The 13,309-nt window shown below is 46.3% G+C and overlaps 1 protein-coding gene across 7 annotated transcripts in view; it reads right to left on the reverse strand.

Moving 5' to 3' along the window:
* Positions 1-13,309, reverse strand: part of ICA1L (islet cell autoantigen 1 like) — a 61,182-nt gene that overhangs the window by 23,585 nt on the left and 24,288 nt on the right. For all 7 annotated transcript variants that reach the window (XM_084778701.1, XM_084778703.1, XM_084778702.1 and 4 more), the window contains exons 4-9: positions 13,010-13,133; positions 11,254-11,452; positions 9,360-9,485; positions 7,611-7,709; positions 5,371-5,456; positions 4,004-4,047 (exon numbers count right to left, since the gene is read on the reverse strand). In XM_084778701.1, the coding sequence (XP_084634827.1) occupies positions 4,004-4,047; positions 5,371-5,456; positions 7,611-7,709; positions 9,360-9,485; positions 11,254-11,452; positions 13,010-13,133 (678 nt within the window). The remainder of the gene's footprint in view (positions 1-4,003; positions 4,048-5,370; positions 5,457-7,610; positions 7,710-9,359; positions 9,486-11,253; positions 11,453-13,009; positions 13,134-13,309) is intronic.

The following is a 13,309-nucleotide window of genomic DNA, read 5'->3' on the forward strand; positions in this document are numbered from 1 at the left end:
GTGGCTGATTGCCGTTTTCTGCTATGGCTTCTGCCGCTCAGAGGGGCAGCACAGTAGGATCTGCTTCAGGGGTGGCCCCTCTTCGGCTTCTGTTACTCTGAGCAGGTCCTTCGGCCAGGCGAGGAGAAGGAGGCGGCAGAGAGGGACTGGGCTGAGGTTCAAGAGGGGGTGGAGCAGGAGGCAGAATAGGGAGGTCACAGGGGGGTAGGGGAAAGAGAAGTTCTTCTTCTGTTCCCCTGAAGTACCGGGTAATCGGGATCCTCCTGATCCAGCCTTAGTTTTAGTAGCCACTATCTGAGGGGGAGAGGTGGACGGCGGATTTGCTGTTGTCTCCTTGGTACCTGGTTCCGCCGTCTGTGGCTCCAGTCTAGGGGGAAGAAAAGGCTTTACCCAAACGGGTGGATGTGTTACCAGGTCCTTTTCATACCAAAATATAGGCTACCTGGTCTGGGTGACCATGCGCCCTCTGAAATACCTTCTCTTTCACTGCTTCAGTAATAGGCAGGTGAAATGTGCCTTCCAGAGGCCACCCAACACGGAGGGAGGCCATTCAGAGGCACAGGAAGTTGTCGTCTTTTCTTTCTTAATGTCTACTGACAGATCGTGTGCCCTAGTTCTCACTTCCTTAAAACGAGTCAAGACTAGGTCCAGGGGGCTCGAGGTCGTCTGTCCCATCCTTCAGTCCAGCAAAGTCTCAGTCAACACTACACAGAAAACAGTCGTCAGGGGCTGGAGAGATGGCTTTAGCGGTTAAGAGCACTGGCTGCTCTCTTCCAGAGGTCCTGAGTTCAATTCCCAGCAACCACATGGTGGCTCAAAAACCATCTATAATGAGATCCGATGCCCTCTTCCGGCAGGCAGGCACACGTGCAGGCAGAACCTTGTAAATGTAGTAAATAAATAGTTTTTTAAAAAACAACTTAAAAAAAATAGTCGTCAGACACATAAACACATACGAACACTTTCAGCTTGCCTATTTGACAGGAAACGAGTGCCAGTTAGGCCACCCAGGAGAGCGTTCAGTAGCCAGATCTGGTGTGAGGCTTTAAGTTCTTCTGGTGGGGACCTGAGTGCCCCCATGAGGCTCTAAGGCCTCCCTGACGGGAGTCAGAGACTCCCTCCTAATGGAGACCGAAGTTGTCCACCCCCCCTACCCCCCACCCCATGAGAATCTAAAGCCTCCCTGACAGGAGTCAGAAACTCCCTCCTGATGGGGACCTGGAACGTCTTCACAGGTTTCCGCAGCCGTGACTATACAGCACGGCTGCTAAGTCACAGATACAGGTGTCCCACCTGGAAACACAGAAACACAGAGCCGAGGCACAGACAGACAGTGCACTTAACATAGTAACATGGACACTTACCGGCCGGTCTAGGACCCTCGGTTCAGGGTCCTGGAGGCCTGGGGGGATCCTGGAAGAGCCCCCAAATGTTATACCAAGATCGCTCAGTGCAATACTGAGATCACCCAGATTAGGAGACCCCCAAAAAGATCACCAGGACTCGATACCGATGCAACATACACAGGGTCCTGTATTACGGGCTCAGAGCTTCGGATCACAGTCCTTCCTGATGCAGCAGGACAGGAGAGTGACCCCGAGCTTCAAGGGCAATGGGCTTATAAAGGGAGGCGGGGTTTGTGGGTCCCAGGAATGTTGATCTTTAGGCAGGTTGGGTGGAGACTGAGTGTGGAGGGGAAGTCTTCTTATCTCAGAGGAACCTTGGGATCTAATTGTATGTAATCGCTCCAGTGGAGTTTCTGGGGACTGCTGGCAGGTGTCGTTCCCAGAACACAGGGAGAAGGGTCACCTAGGGGAAGTTTTCCTAGAGACCATCATTAATTGCGGAATATACATTACATATGGAATATGGCATTAATTCTGTCCTTACAAAAGCACAGTGATGAAGAAGCACCCAACCACTTAGGGAAACTGTAAGATGAGAAGAAACTACAAAGTTTTGTTTGGTTTGGTTTTTTGAGACAGGGTTTCTCTGTGTATCCTTAACTATACTGGACTCACTTTGTAGACCAGGGTAGCCTCAAACTCACAGTGATCCACCTGCCTCTGCCTCCCAACTGCTGGAATTAAAGGCGTGCGCCACCACGCCTGGCCAGAAACTATAAAGTTAATGTGATGCCTGGATCGCTAGATCCCCAAAGACCACCAGGAGTCTGAAGCCATATGCAAAAGCAAGGGTCTTTATTTAAACTCCAGCCTTTGGGCTCTCCAACCTCACCTAGGCAGCAGATCAGTAGGCGAGCCCTGAACCACCAGTAGGCAGGGTTTTTAACGTGGTTATGACAAAGAACACGAGTTACCAGTTCGGCAGTTACAAGAATTGGTTGAGATTTAGCAAGGTTGGGTGCGTACTAGGGGATTGGCCAAGCCTGACCTTGAGATGCTTAACATCTGAGGACGTTAGGTACTTTCCTGCTGTCCCCTGATTGGCTCAGGCATAGGGTAGTTCTTTTCCTGGAACAGTTTGTAGTTTTTACAGTAACTGGGGTGACCTTGAGGACAGGCTTAAGATGAAGTCTAGCAATAAGATGGGGTTGCAGTTGTGGGGTTCTACAGCTAATATTGCGGGACTCTGCTGGATAAGGTTGAAATTAAAGCAGACTCCCTTCCTTAGTGGGGTTCTCACTCTACCTGATCTGGTAACCCCAGATTTTGCCCTCAGGGAAGAGTTCAAGCCTGGCCCTTTCCTGATGAGGAACTTGTTCAGAAAGCACAGAGAACTCCTGAAAGTACCCCACCGTATGCTGAGCAAATGCTAGCCTCCAGCAAATGACTTTTAATTGTACCTAGAAGTCATCTCCTCACACACAGGATAATTAAAGTACTGTTTTCACCTTCTTGTGATACCCTCGCCCCCACCCATGTTACTGCATGTAAATTAGCTATTGTACTACTGTATGTAGATTAAGTATCCTGGAGCGAATCAGACATATTCATCCTCTAACCCCTCCCCACTGCCCAAAGTTGATAAATAAGTGCACATGCTCAATCATACTCTCTGGCTTGCAATTCCTCAACCATGACCATCTGAGACTCCATTTATTGGGGGAAGGGGGGGGGGCAGACTGCCATTGGATATCAAGTGGTCAGGCAGCAATGGTAGAACTGCCTTTGCTGCTGCTGGGGCCTGCTCTGCCACCGCTGACAGCTCAGTGCTGATGGCCCAGTGAAGAACTAACTGCTGGGCCTGTGTCTTACCTAGTCAGTCTCTACCCCCAACCCCCTCCTAACCCCTGTGAGACTGGGAACCTGCCCTAGTGCCCAGGCAACAGGCTTCACCCTAAAGTGCCCTAGCCACCCCTGAGTGAGAAACGTTCTCATCCAGAGGCAAGCAGTGCCTGGACCAGCCAGAAGGACATGGCAGCAGCAAGGAAAGGCATGCGGGCACACAGCGTCAATCACAGCACTCAGGAGGATGAGGCATCTCATCTCTGAGTTTGAGGCCGACCTCGTCTACACATCAGGGCTTGGGAGACCCTGTCCCAAAGGGGGTGTGTGGCAAGACCCCATCTAGCAATAATCAATAAATGTAAATGGATTAAGTTATTTAATTAAGAGCTAGAGTACTGGTGACTAGGTGTATTTTTTAAAAGTCTCCATTATATGTGGCTTAAAAGAAACTTGTTTTGGCCTCAGTCTTGTTAGGGAAGAATGTACAGTGGAATTATAAAGTGATAACATTTTTAATGTAATTTGAATCAATCTTTTAGAACATTTTACATTTTTGAAAGACTATGACAAACTATTTTGACATTAAAATGTGGCCATTTCCCTCAGTGGTGGTAGTGCATGCCTTTAATCCCAGTACTCAGGAGGCAGAGACAGGTAGACTGCTGTGAGTTCGAGGCCAGTCTGGTCTACAAAGCGAGTCCAGGACAGCCAAGGCTACATAGAGAAACCCTGCCTTTAAAAAAACAACAAACAAAAAAGAAAAGAAAAACCCACAAAGTGGCCACTTCAATTTAATGCATCTACCATCTTACCTGGTTCTCTCTCAATTCTCTCTTCTTCTTCAGACAAAGCTACCCTAAAGTTGAAAACCAGAAAGTACAGAGATTTTGGTTAAAATACATTTGAGGGTCAAGCCAGGCACAGTAGCACATGCCTGTAATTCCAGCATTCAGGGAGGCAGAAGCCGGCAGATGTCTGTGAGTTCAAGTCCAGGACAGCCAAGACTACACAGAGAAATCCTGTCTTGAAAGACAAACCCCCTCCAAAAAATATTTGAGGTTGATAACTCCCAGTTTCATATAATTAAAATGTTAATTCAGGTGGTACATAAAATACTTGTCTGGTAGATCAAGTCTGTAACGGTATATTCCACTTCTATAGACCTGCATAGACTTTAAAAACCCCTTATTCATATTTTCTTTTTGTTGTTGTTTCTGTTTTTGTTTTGGAGACAGGTTTCTCTGTGTAGCCATGGCTGTCCTGGAATTGACTCTGTAGACCAGGCTGGCCTCGAACTCACAGTGATCCTCCTGCTTCTGCCTCCCGAGTGCTGGGATTACAGGCGTATGCCACCACCACTGAGGGAAATGGCCACATTTTTAATGTCAAAATAGTTTGTCATAGTCTTTCAAAAATGTAAAATGTTCTAAAAGATTGATTCAAAGTACATTTTAAATGTTGTAAACATTTAAACATGTAAACATTTAAACGCTAACTCAGGGTCTGTACCAGCCTGGCCTACAAAGTGAGTCTAGGGCAACCAAGGCTACACACAGAGAAATCCTGTCTTGAAAAAAAAAAAACAAAAAACAAAAAACCCTTACAGAGAAAAAAAAAAAAAAGACAGGATTTGAAATGAAATTTCCAATGCATTTGGTCCCATTCATGACTTTGAATGCCAACATAATGCTAAGGTAAGTTTAACTTACGCATTTCATACACATAGACATTTAGATTGGATTTCCCATAGAGAAGACTATGCTTGGATCCCATCTACCACCAGTTGCTACTTGGGACAGCGGGTTTGTTGCAATTGTTGTTGTCAGTTTGGTGGAGGTTAGGAGGAGCAAAGCAGCAGAGAAGCATCCACAGCGAGAGCCAGGGCAGCAGGCCCGGGAGACCCTTAGGTCCCAGCCTCCTGACAGCGCTGTGCCTGCCGCTGTCCCCACAGCTGACTGGTCCTTCTGTCAGCTCCTTTGCCTACCGTGTCGACGGGCTGGGTGGGCTTGGGGGTGGGTGGGTGGGGACGGGGGATGGAATATAGCAAATGTCTGTGCCGTGTTGTTTAGAAAAGTGACATAGGCATAGAATAAGCACTTGGTGAGGCAGAGGAGAAACCGACGAGCAGTCTCACGTCTGTCGCAGGATGGCATGCTGGCTTCAGCTTGGTCCTACTTACTTATTGAGGTTTGCAGTTAGACAGCTGCCGTCTGCTTGTTCTTCTTTGTGGGCTGCAGTGGGATTGCCTGGGGTGTCCTGTAGTCGCTAAGGATGTGAAATTTAATGTTAAGGAAACTGAAAAAAAAATCTACTCTTTTTACAATCAAAAGGAAAATAAAAACTTCGCTGGGCGTGGTGGCGCACGCCTTTAATCCCAGCACTTGGGAGGCAGAGGCAGGCGGATCACTGTGAGTTCGAAGCCAGCCTGGTCTACAAAGTGAGTTCAGGACAGTCAGGGCTACACAGAGAAACCCTGTCTCGGAAAACAAAACAAAACAAACAAAAAAACAAAAAACAACAACAACAACAAAAGAAAACACCCAGAACTAGTTCTGGGTGGAGAGTGAGGGCCGTGGGAATGTGAGTCGACTGAGCACCACACACACGGTTCTTCACCCTGGCTGCCCGTGGAACCACACATACTGTGATCTGCTTCAGAGAAAAGTTTGCAACTTGTGATAGGTCCAGAGAAAACCCATTGCATTGCTGGCCAGTTCTGTAATCTCATCATACAGCTGAAGATGATTCTGAGTAGGAATCAGGCACAGATTTACCTAAATACATAACACAGGATCCACTGGAACATCTTTAATCAAGGGCGGTTTTGGGGCTGAGAGAGAATGTCTCAGAAAACGACTTAAAAGATGTGCATGGTATGGTGACTTGTGCCTGAGCACTCTGTGAGTTCAAGGCCAGCCCCAGGCAGGGCCACAGTGCGACCCAGTCTCTAACAGGAAAAGGCTTAAAAGGAGACTGAAGTGATGACTTAGCAGTTAAGAATATGTACTGTTCTTCCAGAAAAACCCGAGTTCAATTCCCAGCACCCACATGGTGGCTCACAACCATCTATAATGTGATCTGACGCCCTCTTCTGGCCTGCAGGTGTACATGCAGGCAGAGCACTGTATATGAAAAATATACAGGGGGGAGGGGGTAAGGGGCAGCTCACAACCACCTAACCTCCCATAATTCCAGTTCCAAAAGGATCAGACACCTTTGACCTTTGCCTCTGCAAGCACCTCCACACGTGCGCGTGCACACACACACACACACACACACACACACACACACACACACACACACACATACAGATATGCACTCTTCAATTTTTTGTCTGTTTATTCACTTTACATCCTGATCATAGTCCCCTACCTCCTTCTTCCCCTTTATTATGTATACAGTGCTCTGCCTGCAGGTGAGCCATCAGGCCAGAAGAGGGCGCCAGATCACATTATAGATGGTTGTTAGCCATCCCCTGTGTACATATTTAAAAAAAATGTTTTTGAGACAGGGTTTCTCTGTGTAGCCCTGGCTGTCCTGGACTCACTTTGTAAACCTGGCTGGCCTTGAACTCACAGAGATCCTCCTGTCTCTGCCTTCCTGAGTGCTAGGATTACAGGCATGCACCATCAAGACCAGCATATTTAAAAATGTTTATTACTAAACATTACATTCTAGGATCTTTTTTTTTTTCTAGGATCTTTTTTTTTTAAGGGCTTATTTTTAATTGTGTCCACAGAGCCCAGAAGCTGGAGTTTCAGGAAGTTGTGAGCCACGCAGCATAGGTGTTGGGAACCAACCTTGGCTCCTCTTTTTAACTCTTTCTTTCTTTCTTTTGTTTTGTTTTTTGAGGCAGGGTTTCTCTGTGTAGTCTTGGCTGTCCCTGCTTTGTAGTCAAGGCTGGCCTGGAACCCACAGCAACCCACCTGCCTCTGCCTCTCAAGTGCACCACCACACCTGGCTTGGGTCCTCTTTTTTTTTTTTTTTTTCAAGACAGGGTTTCTCTGTGTAGCCTTGGCTGTCTTGGATTCACTTTGTGGACCAGGCTGGTCTCGAACTCACAGAGATTGGCCTGCTTTTGCTTCCCTGAGTGCTGAGATTACAGGCCTGGTGGGTCTTCTGTAAGAGCTAGAGCTCAGCTCTTACATTCTGAGTCATGCCTCTGGCCCACATCTCTGCACCTACTTTCCTTTTTTTTTTTTCCGAGACAGGGTTTCTCTGTGTAGCCTTGGCTGTGGGGGAAGTGCTTCAGGGTTACTGATGGGGGCCTGGGACCTAGAAAGCACTGGTCCTTAAGAGTGGAGGAACATGCCCCCCAGTGTTTCATGAGTTTGAACCTAAGCCCAGAAAAAGACAGTTTCAACATTATCACCTCTCTGAAGTGTGATCCAGTTATACAAGAGGACCTGGGAGACGTACCTTGAGAGCTATGAAGTCATACGGATGCAAACCAGTACAGGCCTCCTGGATTTGAGACATCGTTTGAGCTGTTTTCTCCCAAAACCCAAGCAATGTTCTCTGTGGAAAATAAAAGGCAATGCTACAGTTCTGCCCATCCAAGATCTGATCCGTCTTTGTCCTCACTGCTGTGGTGCTCAGAAACTGAGCCAACTGCCCAGGTATGGGGAGCCAGAAAGAGCTTTGGATCACAATTCATCATGGAAGTTAGCATGGAGTCTGCATGTATGTCTGCGCCTGTCTGTACACAGCACAGGAGACCCACAGCACTGGAGACTCAGCTCACAGGAGGAAAGAAAACCAATGCATCCAAGTACCTCGGAATCCATATCATAGGCATCAAAGGCATAAAAAACACCAGTCTCTATAGAAGAAGGGACACGTGTGTAATCTGTATGTTAGCATATGTAAGCTCTGTGTGTGTACACATGCATGTTATGGAGTGCCTATAGAGGTCAGAGAACAACTTGTGGGAAATGGTTCTCTCAATCCACCATGTGGGTCCCAGGGACCAAGTTCAGGTCACCAGGCTCGATGGCATCTCCATCTGTTTTGCCCTCACACTGGCCCGTTAAGAATCTTTTTTTATGTTTTGTTTGGCTTTGTGAGACAGGGTCTTACCATGTAGCACTGGCTGGCCTGGAACTTGCTATGTAGACCAGGATGTCCACAACTCACAGGAATCCACCTGCCTCTGCCTCCTGAGTGCTTGGATTAAAGATGCGTGCCGCTATGCTTGACCCCTAAGTGTCTTTTCATTAAAAAAAATACTTACTACTATATTTGGCCTTTCTTTAAGGGCTCAAGAAAGACTTGGACCTAAAGATGTGTTATTTAGCTCACTCGGGGATTTTGTGCCCTTCCTTGGTGCTTCAGGATTCCTGTTCCCGGCCACGGGGTGAGTGGATGGAGGAGCCCTGAGCCGCAGGTTGACACTCCCTTAATTTTCAAGGACATCTTTTCTTGAATCGTGGATTGCGTAATACCAAACTGCGTTGCATATGCTGCTTTAGGACAGCAATGAACAGCCACCTCCTTTCACCAATTATTCGTTCCTTGTTCAGTATGGTTTTACAGATACACACTAGAGTCAGCTGCTGCTGCTTGTAAGTACCTAGCATCCACTGTGGAGTACTCACATGTGACTTGAGAGCAACATAAGTGAGGTTACAGTACAGGGTGGCAACCTTGAAATCAAAGGAATACATGGCCTAGATTTGGAAAACTTGGGTTTTTAAGCCCAAATTACCATTTGCACAATTATCATTGGCTTCATTTTTCTTAATTCATTGCTGGACACAAAAGTTTTCAAACTTTCTGGACCATGTATTCTCTTTAAAAATTATTTATTTATTATATTTCATATACAGGACTCTGCCTGCATGTACACCTGCAGACCAGAAGAGGGCACCAGATCACATTACAGATGGTTGTGAGCCACCATGTGGTTGCCAGGAATCGAACTCAGGACCTCTGGAGGAGCAGTCAGTGCCCTCAACCTCTGAGCCATCTCTCCAGCCCTGGACCATGGTATTCTTTTTGTTTAGTTTGGGAACAGAGTCTAGACTTGAACTCTCAGCCCTCTTGTCAACTGAGTGCTGAGATTAAAGGTGTGAGCCGACACACCTGGCCTGACTAGACAGCTTTCAAAAGGGAGTCTCACCGCTCATTTTTACCGCACGGGGGACACGGGGACCATGGGGTGGGTACCTGATAAGTTGTGAGTGAGTGAGATAGCATGTTGCAGCGACTAGCTCCAAGCAAGTCCACTTTCTGACAGACGTCCATCTTTAACTTGTCGAAAGAACCTTTGCTATTTCTCACTTGGCTCTGCACCTGCAATTACAAAAAAAATGGCTGTTATTATCAACACCAAAGATGAGAATCTGAAGGGGTCTGAAATACATTTTTTTTTGTTTCTTTTTTTTTTTTTAGTTTTCTGAGACAGGGTTTCTCTGTGTAGCCTTGGCTGTCCGAGACTCGCTTTGTAGACCAGGCTGGCCTCGAACTCACAGCGATCCGCCTGCCTCTGCCTCCCCAGTGCTGGGATTAAAGGCGTGCACCACCACGCCCGGCTCTTTTATCCCTTTAAAACATTTCTTATTTCTATAGCAAGGGGGTGCAGGGCGAGGCTCACACGTGTGTGGAGGTCAGAGACCACGTGTGGGAGTCAGTTCTCTCCTTTCCCCATATGCAGTCATCAGGCTTGGTGGCAAGTGCCCTTGCCCTCTGCACCATCTCACTGCCACTCCGACAGCTAGACATTCAGGTGAGAAAATCTGGATGAAATATGAAAACTGTAGGCCGGGCATGGTGGCGCACACCTTTTATCCCAGCACCCGGGAGGCAGAGGCAGGCGGATTGCTGTGAGTTCTAGGCCAGCCTGGTCTACAAAGCAAGACAGGGACAGCCAAGGTTACACAGAGAGACTCTGTCTTGAAAAAAAAAAAAAAAAGAAAAATGTTCCAGACAAAAACAAATATCTGAAGTGTTTAGTATTTGAAAAATGTACAGTATCAGTGGCAAAGGTACTTGCCCCCAAGGCTGGTGACCTGAGTTTGATCCTTGGGACCCACATGGTGAAAAGAGAGAACCAATGCCCAGAAGTTGTCCTCTGTCAATCACATGTGTTCTGTGGCATGTGCTCACACACATAAAATAAATGAAAAAATATAATAAAAAATGTAGCTGGAGCTGGATGCACAGCCAGGAAGGAATCTGTTTTTTGTTTTAATTGAAATGAAACTCATATGATGTACATTGAACCATTTGAAAACATTGAAGCATACAGAATTCAGTGGCACTTGTGCTCTCAGGGCCTAAATGCTATTGCCAAGGATGATACTGGGGTAGGGCAGGAGGCTGCTCTGACGGCAGGCAGCGTACGCACCTGATTTACAGGGCTGCTAGGAGGAACCAGTGAGCTGTGCTTGTTAACGTTATGTCACCTGACACAACTAGAGCCATTTTGGAAGAAGGAACCTCAATTGAGAAAAGTCCCGTCCCGTCCCGTCCCCCCTACCACCACCACCACACACACACAGATGGCCTGGAGGTGAGCCTGTAGGGCATTTTCTCTCTCTTTTTTTTCTTTTGGTTTTGTTTTGTTTTGGGGGGGGGTTGTGTTGATAGTGGTGGTGGGTTTTTTGTTTTTGTTACTGCTTTTGTTTTTGGAGACAGGGTCTCTCTGTGTAGCCCTGGCTGTCCTGAACTCGCTTTGTAGACCAGGCTGGCCTCAAACTCACAGTGATCCACCTACCTCTGCCTCCCAAGTGCTGGGATTAAAGGTGTGTGCCACCACACCTAGCTATCTTTTTTTTTTTAAGGCTAGTATTTTATTATCTGTGTTAAATTATTCCGTATTAGTTCTCTATGCTACTGTCAAGCAAAGGAGGGGGCTGGCAAGATGGCTTAGTGGTTAAGAGTACTGGCCACTTGCTCTGCTCTTCCAGAGGTCCTGGGTTCAATTCCCAACAAGAACATAGTGGCTCGCAACAGTTTATAATGGGATCCAATGTCCTCTTCTGGCATGCAGACATACACTCACCCATGTACATAAGAGACATAAACCAACCTAAAGAGAAGGGAAGGACACATTTCTTACCTTTTTAAACTTCTCCATCTGTTTGAGGGTGTCTGGGTCAAGCTCCTGCGATGCATCCTTCATCCATAGCAGGGCCCCTCTGTACTCCGTGCGTGCCCGCTCCATACGGTTAATGGTCACCAAAGTGTCAGAAATCGCCCTCTGACTGAACGTGGCTACTTCTTGCTTAAGACGAGATAGGGGAGTACACAATGCCAACCTAACAGCAGAGAGGTAAAGGTCAGAGGGTTGTACACCCATAACCAAAATTTTAGACCCATTGGGACATGTATTTACCATGTAAAACATTCTTGACAAGCACTGAAGATTTAGAAAGCAGTTACTAGCAAAGATGTTTCTACAGATTATCTTTTTTCTTTCTTTCTTTCTTTTTTTTAATCTTTTCTTTCTTTCTTTCTTTCTTTTTTTCTTTTGGCTTTTCAAGACAATGTTTCTCTGTGTAACAGCGCTGGCTACCCTGGACTCACTTCCTGGATCTGCCTGCCTCTGCCTCCCAGGTGCTTGGATTAAAGGTGTACGTCACCACGCTCAGTTCAGGCTGTCCCTTTTTATCCTCAGTAAACATCTTTGGGTGTTCATCCAGATATAAATAACCTACCAGGCACATCTACCACCTAGAAAAGAGTTCTGGGGCAACAAAGGGGCCTGAGTGCCTAAGTCATGGGGTCATTTACAGGCAATGTTTCAGTTGGCAAGTGTAGGGAAAACTTGGGTTCAACAGATTAGAAAAAAATGCTAGGAACACTAATGAGGATGCAGTTCTTAGCAGCAGAGGTGAGTACAGAGGTGTTTAAGGGGCGCAACTCAAACCTAGCCTCACAAATGTGGCACTACAGAATAAAGCCACCCGGGCCAGATGGCACAGTGTACACATTTTCCTGCCATACAAGGATTTGAGCTATATTTACAGTACACACACATACATTACATACATGATAGTCTTTATGACACAGAGCTTTATGCTAAACACTGTGAAATAATAAGAGGAAAATACGTAATTAAAAAAGAAAGCTGGGTGGTGGTGCACACCTTTAATCCCAGCAGTTGGGAGGCAGAGACAGGTAGATTGCTGTGAGTTCGAGGCCAGCCTCGTCTACAAAGCCAATCCAGGACAGCCAAGATAACATAGAGAAACCCTGTCTCGAAAAACCAAAAAAGAAAAGAAAAAAAAAAATCAGGCTGGTTATGGCGGCATAAGCCTTTAATCCCAGCACACTAACCTTTCTAAGAAAATAAAATTTCTATTTAAAAAGAAAAATTTCAGTTTAATCATAGTACAGTGTCAAAACAGTGAGTGACTGGAGGAAGTGTAGCTCAAAGGCAGGGCACCCACTAAGACGCATGAGGCCCCAGGCTTGAGTGGTCAGCATCACAGAAGAAAACAGGAGAACAGAAGAAGAAGAAGAAGAAAAAATAGAAACACATCTTACATACGAGTCATTCTGTGACTCTATTACTGTAAACCATTTGAGAAATAGAAATCTAGTCCCAAATGCTACTTTTAGGAATTAGGCAATCAAGAATATCAACTTTTAAGTAATTGTTTTGAATGCAAATGAACAATTAAAAAATGAGTAATTAAATGAATAACTAAAATGAAAAAGAAACCTATCCCCAAACACACTTGCAGGACAGACATTTCACTGCCTTATTAGAAGAGGCGGCGGCCCTTCTTTGCTACACATGGGAACTGAACACACACGTCAGAAGCATCACATGATGTCAGACCAACGGAGGATGAAAAGCTGCGGTGAACCTTTGCTTGGCTGAAGAACACAGTGCCTTGCCAGCGGCATCCATCACTTTGCCAGCTTGAGTTGCGTCCCGTTCTGCTTGACTCTTTAGAAAGAGCCCTAGTTCGTTTTCTTCCTCTGATATAACTAGGGGGGGAAATGACAGTTTAGTCAAATGTTTCATTTCATCATTTGTTTAAAACATACAACAGGCAGGAGACGGGACTCTACAGGTAAAGGTGCTGGCCTGCCACCAAGCCTGACAACCTGAGTTCAATGCTTGGGACCCACACATGGAACGAGAGAACTGACCTCCACACATG

The sequence above is a fragment of the Acomys minous genome (genome assembly GCF_964271855.1).
Source record: "Acomys minous genome assembly, chromosome: 4".
In the NCBI taxonomy this organism is placed as follows: Eukaryota; Metazoa; Chordata; class Mammalia; order Rodentia; family Muridae; genus Acomys; species Acomys minous.